Source organism: Gossypium hirsutum, chromosome A13 (genome assembly GCF_007990345.1).
Source record: "Gossypium hirsutum isolate 1008001.06 chromosome A13, Gossypium_hirsutum_v2.1, whole genome shotgun sequence".
In the NCBI taxonomy this organism is placed as follows: Eukaryota; Viridiplantae; Streptophyta; class Magnoliopsida; order Malvales; family Malvaceae; genus Gossypium; species Gossypium hirsutum.
The window spans coordinates 98,220,207-98,247,538 of NC_053436.1; the positions used below are offsets into that span (position 1 = coordinate 98,220,207).

The 27,332-nt window shown below is 30.7% G+C and overlaps 3 protein-coding genes and 1 long non-coding RNA gene across 4 annotated transcripts; 2 read left to right on the plus strand and 2 right to left on the minus strand.

Moving 5' to 3' along the window:
• Positions 1-13,200: 13,200 nt before the first annotated feature.
• LOC121212505 (putative F-box protein At5g55150) lies at positions 13,201-14,581 on the minus strand. The gene has a single exon (XM_041085381.1). The coding sequence runs from the start codon at positions 14,485-14,487 to the stop codon at positions 13,321-13,323; it is 1,167 nt and encodes a 388-aa protein (XP_040941315.1). The 5' UTR covers positions 14,488-14,581; the 3' UTR covers positions 13,201-13,320.
• Positions 14,582-14,632: 51 nt separating this feature from the next.
• LOC107894398 (uncharacterized) lies at positions 14,633-17,169 on the plus strand. The gene is made up of 5 exons (XM_016819673.2): positions 14,633-14,653; positions 14,965-15,139; positions 15,569-15,609; positions 15,909-16,097; positions 16,391-17,169. Exons 1-5 carry the CDS (start codon positions 14,633-14,635, stop codon positions 16,541-16,543), a joined length of 579 nt encoding a protein of 192 aa, XP_016675162.1. The 3' UTR covers positions 16,544-17,169.
• Positions 17,170-18,028: 859 nt separating this feature from the next.
• LOC107895312 (50S ribosomal protein L13, chloroplastic) lies at positions 18,029-20,793 on the minus strand. Its single transcript, XM_016820620.2, has 4 exons — positions 20,349-20,793; positions 19,754-19,939; positions 19,058-19,228; positions 18,029-18,373 (listed from the first exon to the last, which is right to left on the minus strand). The coding sequence occupies exons 1-4, from the start codon at positions 20,616-20,618 to the stop codon at positions 18,257-18,259; spliced, it is 744 nt and encodes a 247-aa protein (XP_016676109.1). The 5' UTR covers positions 20,619-20,793; the 3' UTR covers positions 18,029-18,256.
• A 1,845-nt stretch (positions 20,794-22,638) lies between these two features.
• Positions 22,639-23,201, plus strand: LOC121212506 (uncharacterized). The gene is made up of 2 exons (XR_005907770.1): positions 22,639-22,912; positions 23,020-23,201. It is a non-coding gene; the product is annotated as an uncharacterized lncRNA (long non-coding RNA).
• The last annotated feature ends 4,131 nt before the right edge of the window (positions 23,202-27,332 follow it).

Here is a 27,332-nt window from a genome sequence, read left to right on the forward strand (position 1 = left end):
AACTCGTGCTGAGAAAGATTCTCCCAATACAAAAAGACTTTCGAGGAAAATGGGCACCAAATTGGGAAGGACCATATGTCATAAAGAAGGCATTCTCGGGTGGAGCTTTGATTCTCACTGAAATGGATGGGAAGGAGTTACCTAATCCAGTGAATTCAGATGCTGTGAAGAAATATTATGCCTAAAAAAAAAGAGAGATCAAGGTGAAAACCCGAAAAGGGCGTCTTGATTAACACAAATGATTAAGATGAAAACCCGAAAGGGCGTTCTAACGAAGCAAACCGGGGCTTAAAAAGCAAGGTGTTTTGAACGGTGGGTCAAACAGAGAGGCTACAGTATTTGAAGCATTTCTGAAAGCTCAAAATCTTCTACGCAAGAAGCCATGCTCGAAAAGATTCTTGATTGAGGAACGTGGAAGAGTGCATGCATTGAATATCTAGAGCATTTGTATCCATTGAATGCGATCCATTTTCTCTTTATGACATTTTTTTACTATCATTAGTTAACTTTCTTTGTTTGCTACATTTGAAATAAATAAATATGAGGTACCCCTTTTGTCCCTACCTGACCATTTTCATACATCTCATTATGTGATTTATTTACATGATAAAGAGTGAAATGACATACTCTAAACAAAAGAAATGTTAAGCATTACCTGGATAAGAATTCGATAAGTACAAGAGTCTCAACGCAAGGACAAAGTGCAACCAGGGGCAAAAGAGTGATATTTGAGAAACGTAGATTGTTTGTGAAGCTTGAAGAAGGGTATAAAGCCTGAAGAGAAAGTCAAGAGTCAAAGCAATGAACGCGATCATCAAAAATCGTGACGAAAAAGGACAAACGACAAACATGCCTAAGGCGCATAGCATAATCATGTAGGCATAAAAACATTTAAGACAAACATGTGCATATCATGATAATATCATGCATGGCATATACAGGTACTCCAGTAGAGCAAGAGGATGTGATGATAGTTGTACTGAATCAAAGGAAAAGACACCTGAGTTCCACCAGATGACATGTTTTGGTACTCTGATGTTTGAATTTATGTTTTTCAAAAAATCAACTCATATTGCGAGAGGTGAGTTGAGCCTCAGGACACGCTGAGGTATTTTCAATTTCTATTTTTCAAAAATCAACTCATATTGCGAGAGGTGAGTTGAGCCTCAGGACACGCTGAGGTATTTTCAATTTCTGTTTTTCAATTTATGTTTTTCAAAAATCAATTCATATTGCTAGAGGTAAGTTGAGCGTTGGGTCACATGCCGAGGTATTTTCAATTAATGTTTCAAAAATCAACTCATATTGCGAGAGGTGAGTTAAGCCTCAGGACACACGCTGAGGTATTTTTAATTCCTGTTTTCTAAAAAAAAAAGTCAACTCGTATTGCGAGAGGCGAGTTGAGCCTCGCCTCAGGGCACGCCAAGGTATTTTCAATTTCTGCTTTTCAAAAAAATCAATTCATATTGCGAGAGGTGAGTTGAGCCTCAGGACACGCCGAGGTATTTTCAATTTCTGCTTTTCAAAAAAAATCAACTCATATTGCGAGAGGTGAGTTCAGCCTCAGGACACGCTGAGGTATTTTCAATTTCTATTTTTCAATTTATATTTTTCAAAAATCAACTCATATTGCGAGAGGTGAGTTGAGCCTCGGGTCACATGTCGAGGTATTTTCAAAATCTGCTTTTCAAATTAAGTTTCAAAAAAAAAACAACTCATATTGTGAGAGGTGAGTTGAGCCTTGGCTCACGTGCTGAGCTATTTTCAATTTCTGTTTTTAATGTCTGTTTTTAAAGAGTAAATTCATATTGCGAGAAATGAGTTGAGCTCAGAATCACATACCGAGTAAAGGATAAAGATTGGAGTTAATCGAAAACATAGATTTTGCCTCCTTGAAATTGCAATGAAGCAGGTTGAAGGTACAAGTCTTATCACCCTGAAGTTGTAGCAGAGCCCTAAAGTTACATTGGAGCTGATCGAAGTTGCAGTGTAGCACATTGAAGCTACAGATTTTGCCTTTCTAAAGTTGCAGAAGAAAAGACCACAAACCTTATCTGATTAAAGTGATAGAAGAGTAGATCGAAGCTACAAGGCATATATCAGAAGATGCAGCGGATTGAACCAAAGCTACAAGATGCGGTGAATTAGAATGAGGTTACCTGAAGAAAAGAAGGGCACCAAAGAAGTCAAGACCCAGCAAGACCGGGCAAATTTGGTCTCCCTTAAAAGTCTTTACTCTATTCTCGTTACACGACAATGAGCAAAAAGGGGCAGCTGTATAGCCCAAAAATTTGCCCCGGTTTAAACCCATTTCTATACCCAAAATTTAAACCCCATTTTACAAAACCCACTTTAGACCCAACATGCATCAAACCCATCTACAGTAAATCCACCTAAACTACCAACACAATACAATCAAACCCAATACCCATTAGCCCAAGACCCAACACAGCAAACCCAATACCCAGTAACCCAATACCAAATCCTAAAACAGAAAAAATAAAAAACCCTAATCACCCCACTTGTGCTGCCACTGTCACTAAAGCCTGCAGCACCGCCTCACCGCCCTCGTGCCTCAAGTGGTACCTGCAAGCAATAAATAGGAAAAGACAGTAAAAACAATAGAAACAACTTGAAGACAGGCTATAAAAGCTGAATGTACAAACAATGTTGGGGGGTCGGTTTTCTTTTCTTTGTGAACATCAATAAAAATAAAGGAGTTTCGAAATACGGCGATAGCTTTCAATATAAACATACATAAATCGTGGTTCAAACAACAAAATAGATCCAAGAACTGAATCAGATCAGTGGCAAAAAAGGTGACCCTTTTTTACATATATTTCTTATTTTAGGCATTTGTGTATAGATGAATAAAAGGAAAATAAAAAATAAATAAATAGCAAAAAAAAGAAGAAATTACCTTTTTCGGCCACCGTGCCGGCGACGGATGGTGGTCCGACGATCGGACCGGTGACCAAGCTCCCTACCGGAAATCTCTCTCTCCCCTTTCCCTTTTCTTTTCTTTCTCCTAAGCTGCTAAATGGTTTTTTTTTAAAAAAAATTGGCTTTTGTAGGGACCAAAACGGTGCGTTTTGGTCCCCTTTTAATAAAACGACGTCGTTTTGGTCCCATGTCGGACCGACTATACCCGACCCGCTAGGATTTGCGTGTTTTTATAGCGGAAGGGCTAATTGCGCTTTTGGCCCTTTCGCATTTTCATTATTTTTCAATCAGGTTTTTAGTTATTTTAATTTGGCCCAAAAATACGTCGTGTTTTGCAATTTGGTCTCCCGTGCTGCACTGGGTTTTGACCAGGGGATTTATTGTGCTCTTGGCCCCTCCAGGTTGCACGCATATTGTAATTTCGTCCTTTTCTTTTTATTTTTATTTCAAATCAGCCTTAAAACTTTGGCTTTTATTCAATTTTAGTCCTTTTTAGTTTATTTTTATTTCTTTACTATTAAATTAATTAATTTTGATATTTTTTATCATTATATTTACTATTATTTATTGTTATTGGTATTATTATTATTAATATATGTTTTATTATATACGAAAGAACATACCTTTTTTACTATTTTACATTATTATATTTATTATTTATTTTTAACATATCATTATTTTATTTTCTTTATATCATCATTATACTTAATTTTTGTTTATATATAATATTTTCTCTTTTTACTTTTATATTTACTATTTTCATTATATTTATTCATTACTTATTATTATTATTTATGTATATATATATTTAAAATCCCATGTTACGTATAGACATTTCTAATATGTATTTCTTTAAATGATATTAGTACATATATATTTTAGTACATATATATGTATACTTATGTGAATATTCTTTTAACATGTGCTATATATATATATTTATTCTATATTATGTATGTGTATTTCTAATATTATATTTCGTTTTCATATATATTATGTATATACTTTAGTATCATAGTTATATATTTTTATACGATTTTATGTACATATATTTACATGCATATATTTTCTTTTATATATTATGTATATACATTTTTTAATATTATATATGTATATGTTTATACTATATTAGTTAGTTTTTTATACTATCTTATGTGTACATTTTGAATGCTATGTTATGTATATATTTTAATACTACATTATATATATTTTTATGTTGTATATATATTTCTAATATTGTATATTAAGTATTTCTAATATCCTTATTATTTATATCCATATACATACGTATCTGTATAGCGTATTAATAAGTTCCTTTTATATTGCTATCATTTCTAATGTATATGTATATATCGTATATGTTTTATATATATTATGTATATATTTTCAATATTATTAGTTATATTTTTTTATATACTATTCTATGTACATATTTCCATATCATCTTATGTATATATTCTTAAACATTATTATATGTATATGTATATTTTTAGTACCATATTGTGTATATATTATTATTACATTTATTTTATTCCTACTATATTTATTATTAATATTAGTATATATATTTTATTATTCTTGTATACATATTTTATATATAGTATTATTTTCGTATATCATTATATTTATTATTATACCTATTATTTTCACTATTATCACTCATTATTTTATTTCAATATTATTGTGTATATATTTTTCATATATGTCATGTATATACATTTTTTGATATTTATTTTATATATATGTATATATTTTTATATTATTCTTATTATTATTAATATTAGTATATGTTTTATTATTTATGTATATATCTTTAATACATATAGGTATATGTTTATGTAATATTATTAATAAGTGTTTTCAACATTATTATTATGCATGTATATATTATGTAAATGTTTTAACATTATATTATATATGTATTTTTTATATATTACGTATATATATATACCTTTTTAATGTTGTATTTTATATATATTATGTATATATCTCTAATATTTTACATATTATGTACCTATCTCCAATGCTATTAATGTACTTTTAATACCCATTATTGTGTATATATATATATTTTAATTAATATGGTAATATTGTTTTCCGTCACCATACGTACTATTATATGTTTATGCATATACATTTATTGTTTTATTTCGTGTTTAATACTATTATCATCATGTTTAGTATCGCATATATTGTCATTATTTTTAATATTATTGTCATGTTCATTATTTGCTTCAATGTATTTATAACTCTTTTATTTTTTGTTTCCCGCCCATTTATATCATTTTGCTATTCATTACTTCAAAGATTTTTATTCATGTTTTTTAATTTCAATAAATAAGGCAATGAACCGATTTAACATCAAGTCACTGATTTTATCGCTATGTTGGGTGAAATTCTTCGGCTCGTGTTAAAAACGGGACACCCTTCTAAAAAACCGAAAACTAAAAATTCTCATTTTTCAATCGGATCACGAGTAAATGTCAAATTGAACTCGTATTTTTTTAAATCAAGACGACGCATGTTTAATAAAGATACCAATTTTGGGCGTCGAAAGGGTGCTAATACCTTCCTCGCACGTAACCGACTCCCGAACCCTATTTTTCTCTGGATTTTCGCGTAGACCCAAATTTGGCCTTCATTTTTGTTCAAAAATAAATTTTCTTTTCAAAAAAAAAAAAGATTTATTAGGTGTCCGATCACACCTAAAAAAAGATCGGTGGCGACTCTTTTTTTAATAAAACCGAAAGTCGATTTTTTAAATTTCCAATAAGTCACCTCAATTAGCGACCAAAGCAAAATTTTTACGTCGCTACAACAAGGAAAGGATTATATATATTTATATATATATTTAGACCAATTATTTTAATAGCTTTTCAATATATTAATTGAAAAATCTTATAGAGAGTTATTATTAGATTGATATTAGCCGACAGTTGCTACTTAAATATCGAAAACTTAAATATTGAAAATGACATATTCCGCTTCATAAAATGTATAGTATTAACATTTTTCTTCTAATTTGAATTAATTCCTTTTCAATTTCAACTATCATTCAATTTCTACCCAAACTTTAGAAATATTGAAAAAAAAAATGGGCATCCTTGTAGCTATTGCTGCATTTTGTCATTTTTTAATATTTTTCTAAAACTTTTAATGATTTTTATTTTTTATTATTTTTAGCAACATATCATGCTGTGTTGCGACACGTGATGACTTTAATTAAAAAAAACTAAGGGTCGTTAACTTTAACGTTTAACAATTAAAGTTAACAGTTAATGGGTCTTTTTGATGTATTTTATAATTTTTTTTTCTAATTTTTAATATTTTATTATATTTATTTAAATTTAATAAGTTTATAACTTTAATTGATTTTTATTTTTTATATTTTTTTGCCACATGTCATGCCGTGGTTGTGACACATAGTAGCTTTAACTGAAAAAAAAATAGGGATAGTTAAGTTTCACGGTCAACTATTGAAGTTAATTTTCAAAGGCCCTTTTTGATGCATTTTAGTTAATCAAGTACCCAATTAAGTGCAAAATAAAAAAACAGGGGCTTAATTTCTTTTTTTTTTTTGAAAAAGTTTAAGGGTTTTTACACTCTTAAGCTATTAATTTAAACAAAAATATATATCACACCTCGATTCTTATGGTCATGCTATAAACATTTGTGTATAAAAATGATATCTAAAAATTAGTGGTTGTGTAGTAGTAGAACCTTGCTAGAGACTTGAGTTCGAGTCCTCTTCCTTTAATTTTTTTTTAAATTTTTGGCAAAACCTTGCTTAAATGCCTAAATTACCGCCCCTAGGATTAGAAACCCTAGTATAATACCTAACTAATATTTGTTAATCAGCTCAACTTTCCCCAAATCTTCTTTCCACCATCTATTTCTATTATTTCCCTAGTTCTTACTCTCTTCCTTCTATTTTAAGCTGTTGAATTTCTCTTTGTCGAATTGAAATCGTTAAATGACTTGAAAGTGTTGAATTGTATTAAGTGGGTTGATTTGAGATAGAAATCATATTGAATGTGGTTATTTGATAAATAAGTGAACCGATAAACATAGGATAGGATACTATTGGCATGTTAATAAGTTATATCGCGCGCTGTACGAGATTGATTAATGTTGAGCTGATAATTTTGTTTTATTCTTGTTTACTAAATATACCGAAGTTCAGCATTTGTTATGAACTATCGCATTATATTACAGTGATTTAGGTGTGTTCCAAGGGCGGACGTAAAGCCTTCGGGCTTGGCACTCAATGCTGAGATATGTTTCAGGGGGATGTTAGCCTACGGGTTTAGGTGTGTTCCAAGGGCAGACGTAAAGCCTTCGGGCTTGGCACTCAATGCTGAGATGTGTTTCAGGGGGATGTTAGCCTACGGGCTTAGCACTTAGTGCCCAGGTGTGTTCTCGGATGGTTAGATCATTTGGGTGTTTTGGTGTGTTTGGATGGTTAATCGGGTATCCAAGTCTATTATAACATTTATCGAGTTTATTTTCAATGGTATAATGTAATTGATTGGATTGTTCCATTTGTAATTAAGTTTAAAACTCACCAGTGATTTGATTATGGATGACAGGATTATGATTTATGACTTTTCTATATTTTGTATTAGATAAATTTATTCGGTAAGTCAATTGTTTTTAATCTGTGGAACTAACTAAGTGTAAGTAAGCTTACTTGTGTCTCTTCTATTGTTTTCTTGTACATATGTTCTTGTAGAAATGGGCTATCGGATCGACTCAAAGAATCACACTATCCGGAAATCTTTTGGTATAAGTTTGGGAAAGTTACCTTGGGTTACATGGCATGATTTTATGTTGGTTATTTGTGAAGTTGCTAAACTTAAATGGTGTTAATTTGCCTTTAGTTAGTTCTTTTAGGATACATGTAAATATGTGTTGGTGTAGTATATATGTATGAATGGAACTTATTTGGTATATGTGGTATAAGCTTCTGTTTTTTTTTTAAAATAAAATCTTAACTCAATTACCATCATTTTAAAAACTTAAGCCCTTATACGAGCAATCTTAAAAATTCAACACAATCTTAAATAAAAAACTAGATTCACAAGAACTTGAAGTATATGGCATTGATATTTACAGCCATGTTTTCTCCTGATCATATTACAGTTGCTGGTAATTGTCGAACACTGTCTGCAACAAAATCATGAACTTAAAAGCTGACAAATGAATGGCATAGGCTAAAATGCTATGGGACTTCCATTGCTCCATTACCATTCCAGGAGTTTTTATCTTTTATTTTTTAAAATTTTCTTGCAAAAGCTCTTAAGTAGTTAGTATAGAAAATCAAGTGGCAGGTTCATATCTTCAAACACAATCATATATCTTCCCTTTAATCGGGTTTTTAGCCAACCTCTGATTTTTCACCACTGCAAGCTGCAAAACAAGGATTATTTCGACTTCAAATATCGAGTCAAGCAAACCTGTTAGGCCATCTATTTAAAACTATACATACCTTGAGAGCTTCACATTTAAACCGAGCATTGAAATTGGTGTGAAGAGCCCTACCCATCCCTTCTAAGATAACCTGCATGGCAAAAAGTGCATGGTTTCGTCTTTATTTTCTTTAGCCATTTCCTAATTCTCAAAACCGACGAAGGAATAAAAGGCAAGGCGGTGAAAAGGTATGATCTGAATTAAACACGTACCAGGTTAGCATGTTTGGCTACTGCAGCTAGCTCAGATTAAAATGACGTCTTGGCAGCCGACAGATTAAAATGGAAGATTATCCTAACGATAGTTATCAAATAGAAAGTTTTTTGTTTTGACTCAACAAATGAAAGCGTCTAAATATTATGTTTTAATTTTTTTAGTTAAAGCCACCACGTGTCACAACCACAGCGTGACATGTGGAAAAAAATAAAAAAAAATTAATAAAAGTTATAAAAATCATTAAATTTTGATAAAAATATAAAAATTACTAAAATTTAGAAAAAAAAAGTATAAAAATTGTAAAAGAAAATATAAAAATCATCAAAACTATAAAATATATAGAAATATAAATAAAATTTATAAATTCATAAGAAAATGATAAAAAATGTAAAAAAATATATAAAAATTATCATATCCCATTATTATGTTTCTCCACTACGCTCAAGTCAATCATAATCAACACAACACAATGTTGCCTTGGTTTTGCTTACATTTCTCCTTCTACTTAAGTACATTCAATATTTTCTTTTCGGTTTTGTTTAACAAATCAATTTCTGCCCAAACTTTAGAAATATTTAAAAAAAAAGTGGGCATCCTTGTAGCTATTAATGCATTTTGTCATTTTCTAATAGTTTTCTAAAACTTTTAATGATTTTTATGTTTTTTATTATTTTCCGCCACATGCCATGTTGTGTTGCGACAGGTAATGGCTTAAACTGAAAAAATTGGAGGTCGTTAACTTTAACGTTCAACGATTAAAGTTAACCGTTAAAGGGTCTTTTTTATGTATTTTATAAATTTTTTTCTAATTTTTAATATTTTTATATGTTTATTTAAATTTAATAAATTTTATTATTTTTTATATTTGTTTGCCACATTTCATACCGTAGTTGTGACACGTGGTGGTTTTAACTGAAAAAAATTAGGGACAGTTAACTTTTACAGTCAACTGTTAAAGTTAATTGTCAAAGGCTCTTTTTAATCATTTTATTTGTTCAAGTACCCAATTGAGTGCAAAATGAAAAAAAGAAACTTAATTGCTTTTTTTTCTTTTCTTTTTTTTTTTAAGTTTAAGAGCTTTTACACTCTTAAGTTATTAATTTACACAAAATATATGTCACACCTTGATTCTTATGGTGATGCTATGAACATTTGTGTATAAAAATGATATCTAGACTAGTGGTTGTGTAGTAGTAGAATTTTGCTAGAGACTTTAGTTTGAGTCCTCTTACTTTCATATTTTTTAAATTTCGACAAAACCGTGTTTAAATGCCTAAATTGCCGCCCCTAGGGTTAGAAACCCTAGTATAATACCTAACTAATATTAGTTAATCAGCTCATCTTTCCCCTAATCTTCTTTCCACCATCTTTGTCTATTATTTCCCTATTTCATGCTCCCTTCCTTCTTTTCTTGGCTATTGAATTTCTCTTTGTCAAATTGAAATCATTAAACGACTTGAAAGTGTTGAATTGTAGTAAGTGGGTTGATTTGAAAAAGAAATCATATTGAATGTTGTTATTTGATAAATAAGTAAATCAATGAACGTATGATAGAATACAATTGGCATGCCAATAGGTTATATCGCAAGTTGTACGAGATTGATTGATATTGAGATGATGATTCTGTTGTATTCTTATTTACTGAATATACTGAAGTTCAGCATTTGTTGCAAACTATTGTATTATATTATAGTGATTCAGGTGTGTTCCAGGGGCGAATGTAAAGCCTTCGAGCTTGGCATTCAGTGCCAAGGTGTGTTTCAGAGGGATGTTAGCCTACAGGCTTGGCACTTGTTGCCCAAGTGTGTTCTCGGATGGTTAGCTCATTTGAGCATTTTGGTATGTTTGGACGGTTAACCGTGTATCCGAGTCCGTTATAACATTCATTTGGTTTATTTTCAATGGTATAATGTAACTATTAAATTGTTCCATTTGTAATTAAGTTTAAAACTCACCCGAGATTTGATTATGGATGACATGATTATGATTTATGACTTTTCTGTATTCTGTATTAGATAAATTTATTCGGTAAGTCAATTGTTTTTAATCCGTGGAACTTACTAAGCATAAGTAAGCTTACTTGTGTCTTTTCTATTATTTTCTTGTAGATACGTTCTTGTAGAAACGGGCGATCGGATTGACTCAAAGAATCACACTATCCGGAAATCTTTTGGTAGTTTTTAAATGTTTAACTTGGGTTATATTTAATGTAGTAGGTGAATTGATTTTATGTTGGTTATTTGTGAAGTTGTTAAACTTAAATGGTGTTTGCCTTCAGTTAGTTCTTTTAGGATACATGTAAATATGTGTTGGTGTGGTATATATGTATGACTGGAACTCAATTTGGTATATGTAGTATAAGCTTTATAAAAGGGAGTGAATATGGCAATTAGAATAATAGGTTGAAAGGAGTAGTCTGCATGCTGGATTTTTGGTTTCAATTGACAAGCCTGCTGCTTATTGTAATCTTCAACTTTTAGACGAAAAATAAGCTTTTAACATATGAGTCCGTGGTAAGAGTTTCAATGTCCTATAATTAACCTGCTTTATTTTGCAATACTTATTATCAAAGTAATGCTTATTTGCAAAGAACGTCAGCCGCCAAGTTCAATTGATCGTTCAAAGACAAAGTGCATATACGAAGCTGCCCAGGTAAAGCTATTACAGGAGACTACTTAAACTAGCTTAGCACTGTGTGCACATATGAAGTCCAGGATCAGTTTTTTCTCATTTCTGACAACCTGGCTAGAGTCACTTATGGAAAATTACTAATTAGTCTGAGCTAAGTGGAAAGTTTAGCAGTAGAATGACTGTGCCACATACAAACAAGAAAAACTAGTCATTAGTCTTCATATTGATCACCAATTAAATAAATTACGAGGCTTTACTATCCTTTTTATTTAGCAGCTGAATTATTGATATATGGGCTAGCTGGAAACTTTATTCTGATTCATATTGAACCAATATTTACATATTATTAGTCATGATCAGTTTTAAACCAACGAACTCACCCGTCCTTTAGGAAGCATACCACGAACAGCATGCTCAATGATTCTTTCAGGAATTCTCTGCCGCAGCTGGTTGAATGTTTCCACTTTCATGCCACCTGGTCTTCCTGAATATGCCTTCTGTAGAGCTTCTGGGTCCTTTTCTTCCTAGATACAGCAACTTTTTCAGCATTTAACTATTGAGTTGATATCCAGCACAAATCATTTTTTAGGATTTTTAGACCAAATGATAAACATATTATGATAAACCAGGTAGCATCATTAAACATATTATGAAGAATTTGCTCCGGAACCAACTAATGTGGTGTTATTCATTGCATCTACTAGGAGGCCTCCGGCTATAGCAGCTTGGCGGAGGATGTCGCAATGCTGTGCGTGTAATTAAAGTATCAGGTTATTCACGAGAGTTAGGTGAGATAGTAAGGGTCTCTCCTATCTTAACCAATGGTCGAGGGTTGGATACTCACTCTCGGTATAGAGCAGCTTTAGAACTTGTTGCCAGCATCTACCCCTTAATGGGCTAATAGAATGCAGAGGATTAGTTACTGGACTCGCTCCGATAGATACATTGAGAAATAAAAAAAAACAAAAGTATCATGTTATTGTGATCCATGCATGATGTCAAAGTAGGATAAAATCCCAAATAAAACCAGAAATGATGCCATTTATGCGTGTCCGTAGCATTTATTGTTTTGGTTAACCCCATCTCTGCTCTATTAAATACATGTAACAGCGCCAAATTGAACAGTAAAAAGACAGAGTATAGGTAGATATTCCCAATACTTTTTCCTTTAGAAAAACAGTTAAATTAGTTCTACAAACTATGAACAGTAGCAGCTTGCTCCTTCTTCGAAATACAGTATAATAGTTTATGGTTGGTAAACATGATTTTCAATGGATTTTTGTTTTCTTCTTTAAGGTGGTTTATTTAATTTTTTTATACAAACCTAAAAAGCAAATTATACTGTATTTCATGCACTGTACCAGCATGCACCCAACATAATTACATTGCAAAGGTAACTTAGTCACAGACATTAAAAGAAAAAAGAAACATTCGTAAAAAGAGGCCAAGGCAAATGTACCAACATATTTCCATCAGCGGCGGTGGCGGCATCATTCCTCTTGCCTTGGACTCCCTCGCCATCGCCACCACCATCAGAAAACTGTGCCCACACGCTCTGCCTCTTTATCCCTCCACTGAATTCTTCCTCACTTCCTGCAACGGTCTTGAGTAGCTCTGACTGCAGTGATGGGCGGTTTTCTTTGAGATACTCAAAACCGTCAATAGTCAGAAATTCGACAAAATTAGGCTCTATTCTTGATTCCAGGATTTTCAGTAACTTCTGAAGAGCAAAAAGCCTCACAAAGAGAAAAGAATGGCCACATGAGATGATGTCAATAGTTTTCCTTCTTCCAAATAGTTCAAGTGTTATTATTCCACTTAAATTAGGATGTTAATAGTCTTCCACTTTAGAAGTTCAAATCAATTGTAAGTTCTATAATAGTTATTTATTTTTGTAACAGTTATTCTCGTTCTAATTAATATTTCTATAAATAAAACAAATTGAGTAAACTTAATATTAGCAAATGCATAAAACAATTGTATAATAATCGAGTAAAATTTAAGAATGACAAATTTTGTGAAGAGAATGATAACAATAAAGTAAAACATCAATCCTAAACTCTAATTATACTCTATTGATGGCGAGATCCAAATGTAAGGAGGAAGATCTTTGTGTGAGGACTTGAATTGATAATATTTTTCCAAGCTTCCATCTTTCAAATGAAAAATACCAATATCTCGAGGACCAAATGGCTCATATGTATCCGTATCAATAAAATCATCCGTAAAATATATAGAATTAGGCTGGCCTTCAGGAAAATCCAAAGCTGAAACTGCTAATGTCCTATTATCACCCACAAAGACTATATCTCCATCTATACTCTGTACCTCTTTCTTTTCTAACAATCTACTATTTTCATCATCTAAAATCAGCTTGAAAACTGTGAATTTTTTTATAGAATGAACACTTCTTTCACCAACCTCTTCAAATTTTAAATGTTTATGAATGGAGTATAAATTTCCCATAGATGACCTAACAAGATATGCTCTATGTGAATAATTCTCAAGCCTTAGAATTGTTGGCACGAGTGTGTTCAATTTTGGTGGCTTTGAACTTTCATCATCTTCTACACCATTAACATCGAACCATACAAGATTGTTGTAGTGCCCTATAGCATAGACCAAACCTTTATGGAAAAGAATATCAAGGAAAAGAGATTGATCTTCATCGACGTCCATGTATATCCAATTTTCTTGACAAGGTCTGTAGAAGGCTAATCTTCCATAAACACTATAAATTACAACAACTACAAAATTATTCGGATGTAACAAGGGATCCTCTGATAACACAACCTTTAAAATTTTATATGTGTAGTGCCCACTATCATATGCCATGCTATCAAACTGAGGAAGACGGATGCTAAGATTTTCAAAAGGATTTGAAAGAGTTATATTGAAGCTCTCATCCACTGTGGCTAACCAACCATAACAAGAACCACAGTATCTCCATGTATAAGGCTTGGGGAATTCAATCTCAGCGATTTTTGATTTGGCTTGTAGGCTGTATATTTTTCGCTTTGTGGCGCTCTTTTTGAATGGAATCATCAGCATTGGAACTAGATTTGTGGAGGACCGCCTCTTGATGTCGAGAAAAGTATTGAACAATGAATGCCAATATTTGCTAACAGCACCAAATTGAACCAGACTGATGGGTTCATCTATTTTCTCAAAAACAGTAAGAAGACAGAGTTTTGGTAGATATTCCCAATCTGGCATAGAATTCCCCATACTTGTTCCTTCAGAAAAACAATAGCAGCTTGGTCCCTGCAAATAATTCAAGTCAGGAAATAAAATAAGTGGGTGATGAAACTATGTATTTTTAGCACTTATGGGTATTTAGAGCGTGCAAATATTAGATTTTTAAATTTAGAGCATGCACTTATATGGACTTCAAGTGTTATTTTTCCACTTAAATTAGAATGTTAATAGTCTTTTACTTTTAGAAATTGAAATCAATTGTAAGTTTATTTAAATTATGTTTCTATAATAGTTATTTGCTATTCTTTATTAAAATATTCCTTAATTTGCATATTTTTTTATTTTGTGTTATTATTTCACTGAATTACAATCATCAACTTTTATTTTTAGTGAGTAAAAGATTAAACAATTGTAAGTTAATTTAAATTGGGTTAAGGAAGAGGAGAAATAAGTCTTTAAAACTGCCCATTACAAAACCTCCGTGGCCCCACCCTAAACACATGTTAGGTTCGACGGAATGCCCTATTACGGGCCTGTGCATTGAAATGTCTGATTTCTATTCTGTTTCTTCACCACCGATTCCTCATTCGGTGTTTAAGGAGGCCTTCACGCTCCCCACTTTGCCCTCTCCCATTTTCTCACCTGAAAAAAGCGGACGGACAATCCTTCATCGCAGCTTCAGGTAAAACATTTTCTCCCTCCGTTCCTTCCATATTCCTCTCTTCCAAGTTTTCTGCCCTCTTTTTCTTTCTCTCAAATAGAGTTTTTCTTTTCCTCTCTTCCGTTTCTTTTTCTTGATCTATAAAATTCCATCGATTGTTGGAAAGAGCAAGAGGGTTCTTAGAGAGGGAGTTGAAATCTAAATCGAGAACCGAAAATGTTGAGGGTAAATCGAGTGATAAACCGGGCACGAGCTTCGATTTCAAATTGTCAATACCTCCTAAGTCATGACCCAAAGATTTCCCCTTCACCTCCACAACATTTCGCTTCAAAATCATCCATTCGCTTCTTCGATATTTACAAGGCAATTCTTCCATCTCCCCCCTTTTAACTCTAAAATATTTGACTTTTTAAGTTATAGTTCTTTTTAACTTTTTGTCTGTGTGTGCAGCTTGCAAGCAAGGAAAAAATCGAGAAAGAACGAGCAAGACTGTAAGTTTAAGCTTTGTTTGTTTATTGAAATTTTGTTACGTGCTCTTTTTTCCATGAAATTTAGTATAAATAATTGTTTTAATTTCATTTAGGGTAGTGCTGATGAATTGAATAGAGGATATTTTGATGATATGTCTGAGCTAAAACAACACGGTGTAAGGTATTAACTGGTTTGTTCTTTTTATATACATATAGGATATATCATTTGCAAATCTGTTCAAATTAGTTGAATTGCAACTGATTTCTGAGTAAAATTAATGTTACTTTCTGTAAACATTTTAATTTTTTTTTTCTGGCAGATTGTACTGGAAAATAAGATTCTAATTCCCGGAATTGCAGCAAGGAAGTTTCCTGCCGTGGATGTTATATATTCTGATGGTAGAAAATCAAAGCTGGCGATTGTTTTTGATGCAAGTGGCGTTGATGCTAGCAAGTTGGCTGTCCCTGAAGGATCTTTAGTCTGTCTATCATTTAGAGCAAACTCTCAGGTATGGTTTCCTTTTTCTATGTTTGTTTTGGATTAAATTTATGTATTTCTTAATGATGTTATAAATCTTCCATTTTTATCATGATAAGAGAATGTTGAATAGATAGTGCATTGCTGTAAAACTGTGATAAGAGGCATATCAGCGGCTCCATGGCAATGGAGGGGTTAGCATTAAATTGCAGTCATGAAAACAACAAAAACATGAGAAACAAAGATGTTGGTTGCTAACTTTTCTTTTCTCTTGTTTCTGGTTATTGTTGTTGATGATGCATTTTAACTCCTTTTCCTTGTCAGGCTATGGTCGATTCTTGGAGCAAGCCTTTTTATGACGCCTTTAGTGAGTCCAAGAGCGTGCAGCTATATGAGGTTCTATGTTTTTGCTATTTAACTTTTCATTACTTTTTGGCATGTGTGGTGAATCAACTATTATCAGTTTTCTGTTGCTAGAAAGAACGTAGTTACATGCATCTGTAGTCAATAATAATAACAAACAAATAAAACAGCGAACAAGAATAGAAGATAACCATGCTGGTATGACTTATGAGTTATGACCATCCTAGTTGAGCTTATAGCTCATCAGATCAGCCTATAATTAATAATGCAGTTGTCCTTTTATTTACTGTATTTGAATGGAAATTCTTGGCAGCTGATTTTATGTTTTATATAAGTTATTTGTTAAAAGACTCGTGTTTGGAAATTATTATGTGTTGCTAAATGATAATATATTTGCTGTTATCATGTATCTTTTATAGACTCTTGGCCCTTATGCTTGAATCCCATTAAACGACTGCTTCTTTGATTTATGAGGAAATCTAGTGATGGAGCGAAGGATGCTCTTCAGAGGCATATTGTTTAATCATTTGGTGATCATTATTACTTCCGAAAGGAACTTAAGATACTGAACCTTCTAACTGGATAATCAAAAGTTTCTTATATCCTAATCAATAACATAACTAATATTCATACAGTTCTGTTTTGTTAGTCTGAGAAGATGCTTTTTCACTTGTTTGAAGGTATATTTTCCTGCTTGACAAATTTGGTAGAATAAGATGGCAGGGCTTTGGTTTGGCAAAGTAAAGCTTTCGAGCTTGGCACTCAGTGCCAAGGTGTGTTTCAGAGGGATGTTAGCCTACAGGCTTGGCACTTGGTGCCCAGGTGTGTTCTCGGATGGTTAGCTCATTTGAGCGTTTTGATATGTTTGGATGGTTAACCGTGTATCCGAGTCCGTTATAATTCATTTGGTTTATTTTCAATGGTATAACGTAATTGATTGGATTGTTCCATTTGTAATTAAGTTTAAAACTCACCCGAGATTTGATTATGGATGACATGATTATGATTTATGACTTTTCTGTATTCTGTATTAGATAAATTTATTCGGTAAGTCAATTGTATTTAATCCGTGGAACTTACTAAGCATAAATAAGCTTACTTGTGTCTTTTCTATTGTTTTCTTGTAGATACGTTCTTGTAGAAACGGGCGATCGGATTGACTCAAAGAATCACACTATCCGGAAATCTTTTGGTAGTTTTTAAATGTTTAACTTGGGTTATATGCAATGTAGTAGGTGAATTGATTTTATGTTGGTTATTTGTGAAGTTGTTAAACTTAAATGGTAATTGCCTTCAGTTAGTTCTTTTAGGATACATGTAAATATGTGTTGGTGTGGTATATATGTATGACTGGAACTTAATTTGGTATATGTGGTATAAGCTTTATAAAAGAGAGTGAATATGGCAATTAGAATAATAGGTTGAAAGGAGTAGTGCTTCGAGATGGGGCTGCATGCTGGATTTTTGGTTTCAATTGACAAGCCTGCTGCTTATTGTAATCTTCAACTTTTAGACGAAAAATAAGCTTTTAAATTCTCTCATATGAGTCCGTGGTAAGAGTTTCAATGTCCAACCATTAAATTTAAGAAAAGAAGAATATTAGTGTGAATCATTTGATTAACATATCAAAGTTGGTTCAAACATCAACCAGCTACAAGATTACAGATTAAAGCAACTGAAACCTAAAGCATTAAATTCCCACGAGTTTAGCATTCCACTTAACAACATAATGAAACTTATACCCCAAAAACACGAGAAAATGGAAATCAACATTGCTTGCTCTCTCTCCCTCTCGCTCCCAATATCCTGACCCTGCTTTAAGTTCGTTTATCTCTGCTTCTGCACCCTTTTGTCCCGTATAGGCAGCTCAATAGGCTTCTGAGCCTCATGTGGATGATCAGCGCCCTTGTAAACCTTCAGGTGGTTAAACAATGCTCTACCAAGCTGAAAATGACAGTTCAGTGTAGAGCTTAGCAATAATTAATAAAAACCATGCACCTTTTTTGAAGAAACACCAAAATTCTTGCCTGAATAAGTAAACACCTCTTGAAGAGAATGAAGCCAATGGATTGAATGCAAAAGCCGACATAATTCATGGATACTTAATAACTTGATATATATATATTGTTTCATTTTCTCTCAGAATGTGCCTATAATTAACCTGCTTTATTTTGCAATACTTATTATCAAAGTAATGCTTATTTGCAAAGAACCTCAACCGCCAAGTTCAATTGATCGTTCTAAGACAAAGTGCATATACGAAGCTGCCCAGGTAAAGCTATTACAGGAGACTACTTAAACTAGCTTAGCACTGTGTGCACATATGAAGTCCAGGATCAGTTTTTTCTCATTTCTGACAACCTGGCTAGAGTCACTTATGGAAAAGTAGTAATTAGTCTGAGCCAAGTGGAAAGTTTAGCAGTAGAATGACTATGCCACATACAAACAAGAAAAACTAGTCATTAGTCTTCATATTGATCACCAATTAAATAAATTACGAGGCTTTATTATCCTTTTTATTTAGCAGCTGAATTATTGATATATGGGCTAGCTGGAAACTTTATTCTGATTCATATTGAACCCATATTTACTTATTATTAGTCATGAGTTTTAAACCAACGAACTCACCCGTCCTTTAGGAAGCATACCACGAACAGCATGCTCAATGATTCTTTCAGGAATTCTCTGCTGCAGCTGGTTGAATGTTTCCACTTTCATGCCGCCTGGTCTTCCTGAATGCCTTCTGTAGAGCTTCTGGGTCCTTTTCTTCCCAGATACAGCAACTTTTTCAGCATTCACCTATTGAGTTGATATCCAGCCCAAATCTTTTTTTAGGATTTTTAGATCAAATGATAAACATATTATGATAAACCAGGCAGTATCATTAAAGCTCCCTCCCCTAAATGGCCAAATTAGTAAAGTTTTTAGCAACGATATCGGTTTCACAACTGAAGAAATATCGAGAGGTCATGGAGTGGAAAACAACTTATATCATGTTTCAATCAAATCAACTACTTATAATATGTAAGAGGATACAACATAAAAACCCCTAACTAAGATCTATAGACTTGCATTACTATTAGCAAATGCAATAAGGCCAAAGAGCTTCGACAATGTAAAGGAACAATCATATCCAAAATGAAAAGAAAAAAGCATTTTAGAGAGAAATTGTAACATGTAAAAAGCAAACAGCATTTTCTACATGATTAAACCTCTTTCCAACATCTAGCCAATGGCAAAGAATAACATAAACAAGTGTTCATAAAGAAAACAACTAAAAAATAGTCTTAAACAAGAAACCTAATGACCACAAAGACTACATACCACTATCACAAAAGCACCCATATCGACACTAGGAGTATAAGTGGGCAAATTCTTTCCACGAATATGCACAGCAATTGTTGATGCCAGTCTTCCCAGAATTTTGTCAGTTGCATCAACAATATACCATGTTTTTTCATTATTAATGTGGTCTTTAGCTTTGGGATACCATGTGTTGTTCCAAATGTCCTGCATGCAAAAAAGAACATGATTCAAATTAAGTAGGCAACAAGGGAGAAAAGCAGAAATATCATCATAAACATAGTAAGAAGCAGATAAATTATACACAATGTTACAGAATTTGAATGCAATCTCACATTAATATTTGTAAAGAAAAGGAAAAAGATGCAATGTAAAGAGAAATCACATCGCATACTCAGAACATAACTATTTAATTAAAATAAAACAATACCCAATTTTACAAAAAGCACAAAGTTTTACCATATCTTGTTAAAAATTCAAAGTTCAAACCAACAACAATCCCAATTTTAAGATCAAAATTGAAGGGAGGAAAACACCAATTTTCACGAAAAGAACCTTGAAAAAGAAAAAATTTAAGAAAGGAAATGAAATAGAAAAAGAGACAGAGAGGCATTACAGGGCCATCAGCCTCGGATTCCTCGAACATCCAACGTTGGTTTTCAGGGACAAGAGATAGGTCCCGGCAGCAAACCTTGAAATCCCGTTTGGAGAAAGACAAGGTTGTTGTCCGAGCATAAGAAGGTTTGGACAATGCCACTACAGGGAAGAACCCAAGAAATGAGCTTTGGTTACTGGGACTAGTCCTTTTCAATGAAGCAAAGGAAGGCCTCTCTGAAGAAGAAGAAGAAGAGAAGATGACTGAGGTTGAAGCACAAAGGAGTGCCATTTTCTTTGGTTTCTCTTCCTCTGGTTCACTCACTCTTGGTGTTTTCAGTTAACTACTTGCTCAAATTGGATAAGATGGCCTTTATTTTCCGAAGTTTTTCCTCCATTTTTCTTTTTCAGCAGCAAAAGTAAACTGTAAAATCTCTTCGTTATCGTTATTTAGCTTGAACTGGACCAGAGTAGGTTCGGGCCGCATGTTATCTGTATTCAACGAAGTAAAGCCCAAACCTTCAATATTGAATTTAACTAATTTTTCTATGCATGTATTAACTAAAATAATATTATAATTTTTTTATAAAACTAGTAATACTATAAGAAATTAATTTAAATATAATATTTCTGGAATAAAAACCATTAAAACTAATAAATAATATTTTTGGGGTCAAATGTAATATATAAGATATATTGGTATATAAATCATAAGGCTAGTGTACTAAAACTACACTTTATTTAAACAAGCTATTAAATTTTTTTTAGTTACATCCCTAACCTATGACTTTTATTCATAAAATTCCTTGATTTTAATATTAATGTAAAAATATTTTGAATTTCAAGCTCTTAATTTGATTTCTTATTGATACAATAAAAATTATATACACTTTAACGTCAACATGAAATTTAAAAGAGTAATCAAAGTTTTCAAAAGAATGATTAAGTATGTTATATATATAAGAACTTTCAAAAAATTTTAAAAATTTAATATTAATTTTTATTTAATAAGCCATTCTCGTCCAATTCATATCAATTTAAAATTTTAAAACATTTTTAATTTAACATTAAAATCAAGGACTTTCATAAGTAAAAATCATAGGTTAGGGATTATTTAACTATAAAAATTGTATAAAGACTTGTTTAAACAAAAGTATAATAGTTTAAGGGCTTGTTTAGTATATTAGCCTAATGATAACATAGGGAATCAATAATTTGTTTTTGTAAAAAATATTAATTTATTATTTTTAAATTAACTTAAATGTTATGGATGGATTGATGTTAATTTTTTTAAATATTAGAATATAAAAAATTGATTTTATAATTTCAATTATTTTTATGCATAATTCAAAGTATTTATTTTCAAAAAATATTAAATCCTTTTTAAAAAATAGTGATTTTTACTAATATAGTTTGTACATAAGTGTTTAAATAACTGTTAAAAAACCGGATTTTAAAAGCTAATATTACTCTTAAAATGTAATTGAATTATGTTGGTAGAAGACTATTTTTCTTAAAGCATTTTTAGTTGAAAAAAGGTGATATATATATATATATATATAACAGAAACTAATGTTTTTTTTTTAATTTTGAATTTATTTTTTAAAAATTTAAATTTGACATTATGCGGATGTTAAAAAATTCATGTTCGAGTTCCACCATTTGCAATCGAGATGTGTGGATATTTCGTTGTGCATTATATTAATTAAATTCTACATCGAATATATATTTATTCTTGTCTTACACTGATTTTGTATTAGTGAAACTTTTAAAAATTTGTTAAGAATATTTTAATAAATATTTAAAACGATTTGGTTAAAATATGTTTAATTTATTTTTAAAATAGTATTTTAAAGGGTAATTTAAATTTTTACACTGTTTTAAAACTGATATAAGTTTTTAAGGTAGTTATGTTTTAAAATAATATAGGTTTAGAGAGGTCCTTCATACCAATCTCTATTCAACTTGGTCACTATAATTGAGACAACCATGGTCAGAAACGTGTGTTTGATGAAGAAGAAATAACGGATTGCTTGATAGAAAGACAATCAAATGAGAATTTGAGTTATAAGAAAAAAAAATCTCTACTATGTTAACTGCATTTACCAAGTTGTAATTTTTTTTCGAGAATTTATATAATTCGGTCCATTAATAAATTTCATTAAATTAGTTAGTGTTAAAAGAGTTTTGTAATTTGGGCTATACACTATTTTATAGGAAAAGTCAAATTTATGATTTAGGGCCAAAAGGAAGGGATTTAGGAGGTGATTTTTTCCACCCATTAATTGAATTGATAGGAGGGAGCAGTTGTTTCCTGCTCATTTTCACGTAAGAACATCCACAAATTCTCTCCCAAATTTCCATCAAATTTAATCAATCAATGATAAGTAAGTGAGATTCTACTTATTTTCTTCGTCAATCAAGATAGTTGAATCAAAATTTTCATCTCTTTTCACGTCAAACTCAAGGTAGGTAGGAAGAGTTAGATTTATTGATGGAATCTGGTGATGTTATTAGTTGTAAATTGATATCAAATCATTACAACTCAGATTTGTGAAGTTTGGATTGGGTTTTGATAGGATGGAGGTGAGTTTCGTTATATCAAATGCATTTACATTAGTCGATTTAGGATTTTTAGTGTTAAATTATTATTAATTTTATTAAAATTTTTTGTTTTGATTGTGTTTGTGAAGTGAAAAAAGTGACCGAAAGTTCAAAGGAAGATAAAAGCTTTGGAAGATTAGTACATTTTGGTTTGTGCTCTCTTATTTTATGAAATGTCCTATATTTTTTTTCCTAAATTACTATCTCTGAATTCTGATTGTTGGGTTGTTAATTAAACTAGCTTAATGGTGATTATGATGGTCGATTGAAACTTTGGTGTGTATGTAATAATTAGCTTGTGGTAGATTGTTAAATGTGAGTTATATTGTTTATGTTGGAAATTTATGTGATAATGACGAAATAATCTTACTAAATAATTTTGAAAAGTTTTAAGTATAATAGATATGTTATAAGATATATAGAGTTATTTAAAGATTGTGTTATGCGAGTTAATTTAGTGTACTCGAGAGACTTGTGTTATAGTGCTTTGCACATTTTTAATATTTAACATACACTGAAGATTTGTTATTGTGTACTTTACTGTTACACTTTGCACATCACTCTTTCAGAGAATTGGATAGATATTTGTGTATATGGATTATATTTTCATATTCAGTTAATTGGAGTCAAGATTAAAATAAATTTATTAATTCAATTCGACAATAAATCTACTAATGGAAATTGTTATGTTATAAGATGAAAATAATAATGCATATAAATTGTAATAGAGTGAAAGGATGGAATTTGGTATAAGTTGAACGCATGATGCAATGATAAATCCACTAATGGAATTTGTACAACATTTATGCTATAAGATGAAAGTAATTATGTATATTACTTGTAATAGAATGAAAGGATGGAATTTGTTATAAGTTGAATGTATGATGCAATGGTATACTACTTGACATTAATGATTGTATTTATTGGATATTGAATTGATGTATGTTGTTGAATGATATGTTCATTTTATTGTTAAAAAATTAAATAAGCATAATTGAGTTTAAGGAAAGTTCAATATGAAGATTTGTTGTTTCGTAAGCAAATTTTAAGTAATTTGAGACTCTCCAATCTATTGTTTTTTTTTTAATAAATTTCTCTTATTTTTAGATTTGGCATGTACTTAAGACCAATATGTTATAAGTCTAGAGGTTTATTTTGTGTTAAATATTAATAATATTACTTGTGACCTTATGGTATATTTTGTTGACACTTTTGGTTGTTTATGATGTTCTTATTTCAAATTTATGTCGAGGATTAATTTATATGCATTATGCATATGTAAAAGGAAAGTTCTTATGGAATACTAAAGTGGTTAAATTTTGATTTAGATGTTGAATCAATTTAAAATTTTATGTTTTATTTTTAAGTTTGTATATGATTAATATGTTGGCCATTATTTTGGCTTTATGTCTAATATGCTTGGGTGCATTTTAGAGCAAGTTGGAATGATTTAGTGTCTTATTTTTGCTACTAGGTATAAGTCTTGAGAAATCACAAATAGTTTAAGCTTAATCATTACATTTATAGAATGGTTGAACAAGTATTGCGATATGGTAATGAAGTCTCGAGAGATCTAAAATAATAGTTAAATTTGATTGTAGGAGAGGCAAGTCTCAAGACAACAAATCATGTATCAAGACCTAGCATGTAGATTTTATAATTTGGATTTCCAATTGACATTTTAAGACCTGTTTGAACTTTTTCTTTGTTTGTTATGATCAATGGTTGCTTGAATTGTTTAGTTGTATAAATAAAACTTGAGTTCAAATCTAAATTGATCGGATTGTCTTAGCAACCAATGTGACGCTCCTTGCTGATCGGACTTCCAGGGGCTGTATTTATTTCTATTTAGTTTAATACTTAAATTTTTTTTAAAATTTTAAATCTGTTCATATACAAATAAAATTTGAAGTTATATATGGTATGTTTGTACAAAATCAATCATTCCAATATTATTGTTAATAACAATATTTAATTAATATTATTGTGGTGTTAATGGATGCTGTAAACAAACCTGAGAGAAAAAGAATAAACCGGACTTCCTTAAGGCAATTCTTGATTCTCTCCATGTCCATTTTTTATCCAAAATTGTCATTAAATTTTCAAATAAATCATTTTTTTACTGTATAACATAAGAATGATGGCTGCGAACCCATGTTTTTAAGATAAAATATATTGTATATATATAATTTAACAATATATTTCATTTTTTTAGAATATATGTTACCATATACTATACGTAATGCAAATTAAACATGTAAAAGTACAAAATAAATCAAATCTGCACTCAATATATAGTAAAATATATGTTAATTATATATATATATTACCGTATATCTATTAAGTGCAAATTAAAATTAATAAATGTTATCATATATGCTACCATAGTTTTGCACTAAATCATATATAATATATATGGTAATATATATACACCGTATACACATACATTACTATATATAAATATAGGGTAAACTATAAAAATAGTTATTAAATCATTGTTTTCGTTGTATTTTGATCAGTAAACTATTAATTTTTTTTTATTTTCTAAACTTTTCAAAATAAAATTTTATGGCCACTCAAAGCTAATTTGGGCTTTTTTATTATCTAATAACATATTTAGTCCCCATTTTTTTACACATTATATCAATTTGATTCTAAATATAGAACATTCAACAAATATAACCCTCAATGTTTACAAACTGTTATTTTAGTTTGAATTATAAAAAATTCACATAACTTTATTTATAATTAAATAATCTATTTCCCTTAATTTTATCTTCTGTTTTGAAGCTGGAGATGACAACTTAAGCTCATTGTTTTCTATTAAGCGTATTGAATTTTGTTGTTTGGTAATTTTTTTATTATAAGCTCGTTGGTTGTAGCCTGTGTTAAAGACTTGTAATCAACTTTGCTTCATCAATTGTAACGTTTTAAATATCACTACTATATGGTGTTCTTTTCATTCTTGTTTTTTCCCCCTTTTTCATGTGTTGGGTTGATAAACAGGGTATACAAAAACAGTTTATGCCAAAGACGATGTTAAGAATTTTATATTGGAGTAGGATAAGATTATAAAATTTTGAAACTTAAAGCTAAGATTTTTCGGTTAAGAAGCTTAAATTATTAATTTTTGTAAAGGGCTATAAATTAATTTATTGAGTTTTTTTAGAATTAGAACTAAAATGACAAATTTTGTAAACATTGAATATTAAATTTATTGAATATTTTATATTTAGAATCAAATTAATATGATGTGTAAACATTAAAAGGCTAAATTTTTAATTAGACCTATAAAAAAGTCCAAATTAACTTTGAGTGATCAAAATATTTAATTTCAAAAAGTTTAATAACTAAATAGAAAAAATTAATAATTTAATAAACAAAATAAAACGAAATAAATAATTAAGTGATTATTTTTATAGTTTATATATGGTAAAATATATAAATTGATTTCATATATGTTACCATATATAGAGTGTATGTATTACCATATATGAAAGCATATACGTGATATGTATGGCAAAATATATTAATTGATTTTAGATATATGATAAATACATAGTAACATATATTAATTAATATGGACACATGCTAATCAGCTGGAAATACCACTAATATGCTGCCACATAAGTCTATATATGATATAACAATATCAAATAAAAAAGAGTTCAAACCTTTTTATTGACATTTAAAAATCAACTAAATTATAGATGGAGTTACAAAAACATTAGCATTTAAATTTGTAGTTAATAATAGTTTCAATTTTAATCCCTAAACAACTCTTATCTCAAATATTTTTGTTTAAAATTCTCACTACTGAGATAACAATTTTTATTTATTTTCATCATTTTTTTTATTTAAGTACCAAGAATAATGACTAAGGAATCCGTTACTACTATTTTAGACATACCATAGAATGAGGGATGAGAATCAGTGTCCATTTTACCTTTTTGGCCAAAAATAGGTTCATATATTTGTTAATTTAGTAAAAATTATATTAAACTATTTCCCTATAACTACTTATAGTTCCTCTTTAATCCATATGTAAGAAGAGGATACATTTTAGCACACTCGAATCCACATTCTTCTATATTAACAATAATATTCATACTAATCGAACTAAACAATTACACTATTACACTTGAGTAAAATGGCAATGCAGTTTTAAGTAACCATTAAAGCTATTAGCAACCAATGGCAGTGATGGAGGTATCTTTATGTAATCTTACAGCTGTAAATTGCCTTCTACCAAACTAAAACCATAGGCCCTTCACGTAGTAAGATTGCTTAAGCATTAATGGAGAAAACAACCAAATTTGATGATTAAAACCACCTCGTTTTCAACGCCCAAGACCACAGAATCCTCTCTTTAACAAGTACTCATTCAGCCTCACAAACTCAC

Bases quoted from the DNA above. Each gene is read 5' to 3' on its own strand.
- LOC121212505 (XM_041085381.1), bottom strand. From the start codon at position 14,487: ATGGGGAATTCTATGCCAGATTGGGAATATCTACCAAAACTCTGTCTT.
- LOC107894398 (XM_016819673.2), top strand. From the start codon at position 14,633: ATGCACTTATATGGACTTCAA. The intron at 15,140-15,568 runs GTAAAACATTTT...CTGTGTGTGCAG, and splicing joins ATCCTTCATCGCAGCTTCAG to CTTGCAAGCAAGGAAAAAAT. The intron at 15,610-15,908 runs GTAAGTTTAAGC...TTTTTCTGGCAG, and splicing joins GAGAAAGAACGAGCAAGACT to ATTGTACTGGAAAATAAGAT.
- LOC107895312 (XM_016820620.2), bottom strand. From the start codon at position 20,618: ATGGCACTCCTTTGTGCTTCAACCTCAGTCATCTTCTCTTCTTCTTCT. The intron at 19,940-20,348 runs GTAATGCCTCTC...TTTTGCATGCAG, and splicing joins AATCCGAGGCTGATGGCCCT to GACATTTGGAACAACACATG. The intron at 19,229-19,753 runs GTATGTAGTCTT...TCAACTCAATAG, and splicing joins TGGGTGCTTTTGTGATAGTG to GTGAATGCTGAAAAAGTTGC.